This window comes from Vespa mandarinia, chromosome 24 (assembly GCF_050613455.1).
Source record: "Vespa mandarinia isolate Hongniang chromosome 24, ASM5061345v1, whole genome shotgun sequence".
Lineage (NCBI taxonomy): Eukaryota > Metazoa > Arthropoda > Insecta > Hymenoptera > Vespidae > Vespa > Vespa mandarinia.
The window spans coordinates 477,501-482,500 of NC_140833.1; the positions used below are offsets into that span (position 1 = coordinate 477,501).

Genomic DNA, 5,000 nt, shown 5'->3' on the forward strand with positions numbered 1-5,000 from the left:
GTCTCTAGGAAGACGCAGGTACGTAGATACATTCTAACAGTTTTCGAGACTTTCTATCTCTCTCTCTCTCTCTCTCTCTCTCTCTCTCTCTCTCTCTCTCCCTCTCTTTCTCTTTTTAACTCTCTGAAAGACCGAAGGACGGACGGATGAACGAAGAAGGGTGTGCTCGTACCGATTGTGCAGGAAGTTGAAAGAGCCACGTGTACGTTCGTGTGTTCGAACATTTCTGACTATGTATGCGTGCATGAAAGATAGAGATAGAGAGAGAGAGAGAAAGAGAGAGAAAGAGAGAGAGAGAGAGAGAGAACGAAACGAGGAACGCTTGCCCAATGTCCGTGTATATCACTGAATTCTTAATCACCTACCATCTAACCTCGTCCTGTCCAACCCCTAATCCCAGACATGCTAACGATTACAGCTTATACCGCCGCCTAACGAATCTGCTTTTACCGTAGCTATAGTCACCGAAAGAGATAGAGATAGAGATAGAGATAGAGATAGAGATAGAGAGAGAGAGAGAGAGAGAGAGAGAGAGAAAGATAGAGAGAAAGATAGACTATTGCGAGAATTTCCACGCGCCAAGAGAAATCGTGCTACGAGTTTTACAGAAATAGCAAGGACCTCGTTTTCTCGACAATGGACACGCCGACGACGATGACGCCAGTTTCGTTTCTATCGTTGTTAAAACGTTTCTCAACAGAGATCTGTCGTATTGTATATTTGCTAGAGAAGAGGCGAATGAAAAAAAAAAAAAAAAAGAAAAAAGAAAGAAAGAAAGAAAAGAAAAATTAAAGAATCCTAACAAGAATAATAACAAACGAATGAACGAACGAACACGAATGAACGAACGAATGCATGAATTAGTATCTACGTGAGAATTATTAATTGTATAATAACTACGATATATTTCGGCGGTGGTGGTGGTAGTGGTGGTGGTGGTGGTGGTGGTGGTGGTGGTGGTGGTGATAGAAGTGGTGGTGATGGTGATGGCGGTGGTGACGGTGGTGATGGTGGTGGTGGTGGTGGTGGTGGTGGTGGTGCAAACGATCGAGAACAACGACGAAATAGATGCTAATTTATGGTACCATCCACGTGGATATTTTGTCATACGTCGTGATTTTATGCGTAGTAATATGAAGGTAGTAAATCATGCGCGCCAATTAATATAAATCATATGCTGCATTCGTAATTAATCCCCTTTCCCTTCGCTCCCTTCCCTTCCCTTCTTCATCCACCCCTCAACCCTTTTTCCTCTACATTCTATTCGTTCTACTATTCGGGCAATCGACAATAATAACAATCGTGCGAGGTACAAAAGATGCGACACTATTTCAGTAGCCTATTATCAATTTTCATCTAAGACAGGTAGGAATATTAAAAAATTCCTAGGTAGCGTTAACCGTACGCGAGAACGTAACCGATGAATTCTATCGAAGCGTACGAGGGGAAAGGAAAAAAGGAATGTGTTATTAACGGTCTCCTCGTTATTAACATCTAAAGAGAAAAATTACTTTTTTATATATACATAGGGTGTCGAAAAAGCATGATATCAAACTTATACTATGTATTTTACTGATATCAAATGTATGAAATAAAGTTCATATAAGCTTATGTCCGATAAGGCTTTATCGAAAAGATATATCCTATTAAAGATATTTATGATTTATTGTGTCAGTTATAAGAAATGTTCGAAATATTACTTCTTCCTGTAAGACTGCATCCTTCCATTCGTCGAATTATTGATTGTCAAACAGAAAAATACAAATATTCCAATTCTATTGGAAATAATATTAAATGTATTTTGAATATGCATTTCGAAAGTTCATCTTCTATTTTTATATGTATTTTTACAAACCAATTCTTTTGGACGTGATCCCAGAGATCCACTAGAAATCCAGAGACATTAAATCAGGTGATCTAAGAGATCTAAATGTGATTGTTGGCTAAATCATTAATTCCTACAATAGAAATAAACCATACAAATCTATAAATATATATGTATATATAATGATTCATATGAACTTTTTTCGTCCATTTGACGTCAATAATACGTCATATAAATTTGCTCCCATGCTTTGTGAACACCCTGTATATAAAATTAATAACAGCGTTGTATACTAAATGTACGTCTGTACTACATATGCGTCTGTACACAGTTATATATTACATATACATATAAATAGTCATCGAAAATACATGCGCGAGGAATTCTTTTCAATAACGAAAATATTTTTATGAATAAATTTTAATAAAGAACTTTATTTCTCATTCAATCCCTTATACAACCATCCATCTAAAAATACTAACATTATCAATGTTCAAACAAAAGTAACGCAAACGTAAGAGCAACATACAAAACAAAATACATGTTGTACGATTCCCCCGTCATAAAATGAACGGAGGGGAATGAAAGGAGGTGGGAGGGGAAAAAAAGAAAGAAAAAAAAAAGAGAAGGAATTCCGGCTGGATATTAACGTACGGCCTTTAGGCGTATCGGTGTATAACATGAGAGGAAAAGAAGGAGGGAAAGAAAGAAAAAGAGGATGATGATTCGAGGGAGAAAGAGAAAGAAAAAGAAAGAGAAAGAGAAAGAGAAAGAGGAAGAGGAAGATAGACAATAGAGCGAGCTGGAAGAAGGAGGAAGAGAGCGCCGAAAGGAGCAACCACCCGTACGATGCACATGGGCTAATTATGGATCAGCCGGCGGCAGACAAGACCGTGTATAAATTTTGACACGAGAGGCGCGTACAGGACGTGCCGAGGTGAGGAAGATACCTCCAAAGAGAGAAAGAGAGAAAGAGAGAGAAGGAAGGAAGGAAGGAAGAAAGAGAAAGAGAGAGAAAGAGAGAGAAAGAGAGAGAGAGAGGAGTAAAACCGCGTATTAAAATTCCGGACGTCTCGTGAAATAGTGATCCGCATGGAAAGGCGGTACCGCACACAAAGATGGTAAGTATAGATCAGAAAGAGAGAGAGAGAGAGAGAGAAAGAGAGAGAGGATGGGAGGGGGTTGGAAGCTTCGAACTGGGGTTGGAAGGTGGTGAGATGCACCATGGTACTGCCAGCTCGTGCCCCGGGGGATTAATCACAGGGCATTATGGCGGTGCCGGCTCAAAAGAGCCCAAGGAACGAGCAAGAATTGAGTAGAGAAGGGAGAGAGAGAGAGGGAGATAGAGAGAAAGAGAGATAGAGGGATAGAGATAGGTAGAGTTGAATCATAACTCAACCTCCTCAATCTCCAACCCTATCTGCCAGGACTCGCATTAATAAGAGCATAAACGCTGTATAATTTCGAAGTAGGCACCACCGGAAGCCACTCTCTCTCTCTCTCTTCCTCTCTTTCTCTCTCTCTCTCTCTCTCTTACTCTTTGATATTATCCCCTACTCTCTTTATGAATGAAACTTACACTTTGCAGTTTACGTTTTCTATTTCTTTTTCCGAGATTTTCTGTTAAAATAGTCGAGCTAGGCGAATATAAAAAGAAGAAGAAGAAGAAGAACAAGAAACAAAAGACATAAAAAGAAGAAGAAGAAGAAGAAGTGAAAATTGTAGTGCGAAAGGAAGAACATTTTTATAAAAAAATATCGAATGATTTTTATCAACTATTTCTTTTTTCCTTTTTTTTTTTTTTTTCTTTTTTTTTCAACCAACAATGAACTGGAGTACCTTCACTAAATTTTGGAGAAAGAGAGAGAGAGAGAGAGAGAGAGAGAGAAATAGCCGCATACCCGCAATGCGTTCACCTGGTTTGAGAAGATTCCTGGAGAAATTCTGAGACCGGAGGAGTAAAGGAACGAGAAAGACGAGAAGGAGTTCGGCTTTTATCGAACCGGCCAACGGTGCTACGAAGTTTAAAGAAGTTAAAGAGGTGATTTCACAAAACGCACATCACTCGTCCGAAATATAAAGTAATCGATTTTCTTTCCCTTATTTAATCCCTCCCATCCTCCAATTTTTTTTAGCCTTATCGATCGTAACCACTGGTCTTTGTACGATCATCATATTCATATCTTTTGTTTATTAAGAAACGATTGTACGAGCTAAACGCATTATGTCACGTTGATTAACATAAATCGTTACATTATGAAATAATGTCGGAATTGCGGTCAAACTTTTGATTTAATCGGTATGCCATGATATAATCGACTTGAGGTGGTAGACACAAACGTTGCCGTTGATACGTGAATGCAAAATTCCATAGGTAACTTTCAGTAAAATTCATTCGCGACATACCGAGAATAATCTCAGCGTCGAATCGAACGAACTCAGGAGTAATTATTGAAATAGCGTTATATAGGGGGGGGGAGAGGGAGAGGGGAAAGGGGGGACTAGTTAATCAATTATCGTTTACCATGCTAGCAAACATGGTAGCTAACGGTAGCTTTGTACTATTATTTGCTTTCCAAGAGAAAACATTGCTTATCGCTCTTGTCCGCAATATCAACGGAAACTAAACTGCACAGTCCGGAGAAAGATAGAGAGTAAGAGGAGAGAGAAAGAGAGAGAGAAAGAGAGAGAGAGAGAGAGAGAGAGAATGGCCGACGGTGGATTTTAATCTTTAGTGAACTTTCACGACCCTTTTCTATCTCTCTCTCTCTCTCTCTCTCTCTCTCTCTCTAGATTTCGCCTTCCACTCCGATAGTTTGTTGGCCAACTGGTTCACCCACAGTTACTGTAATTTATTTACCAACTGGTGAAGGTACCATCTCTAGAAGTACACAACCTAGATCGTATTCGAGCTCACAAAACAATGTTCTAGCTGCAGACATCTTCTTTTAAGCATAAAAGTTTGACGAAGGACTTTTTTCAAGTTTCTCTTTATAATAAATCTAATAAAGAATTTGAAACATTTGAAAGACAAAAATGTCATATTATAAATTTTATATACGCATTAAATATATAAGGACGATTGATAATACGAGTACAGAAATTAAAAGTAAGAGAGAGAGAGAGAGAAGAAAATGTCAGAACAATCTCTATTTAACTATATAGTAACTATTTT

The 5,000-nt window shown here is 38.6% G+C and overlaps 2 protein-coding genes across 4 annotated transcripts in view; one reads left to right on the plus strand and one right to left on the minus strand.

Annotated features, from left to right (window-relative positions):
- Positions 1-5,000, minus strand: part of LOC118442740 (uncharacterized) — a 275,147-nt gene that overhangs the window by 185,571 nt on the left and 84,576 nt on the right. The window lies entirely within an intron of this gene.
- The window catches only part of LOC146872249 (uncharacterized), an 82,974-nt gene continuing 81,016 nt past the window's right edge, over positions 3,043-5,000 (plus strand). Inside the window, exon 1 of the mRNA XM_085663993.1 lies at positions 3,043-3,140. Coding sequence (XP_085520119.1) covers positions 3,043-3,140 — 98 coding nt within the window. The remainder of the gene's footprint in view (positions 3,141-5,000) is intronic.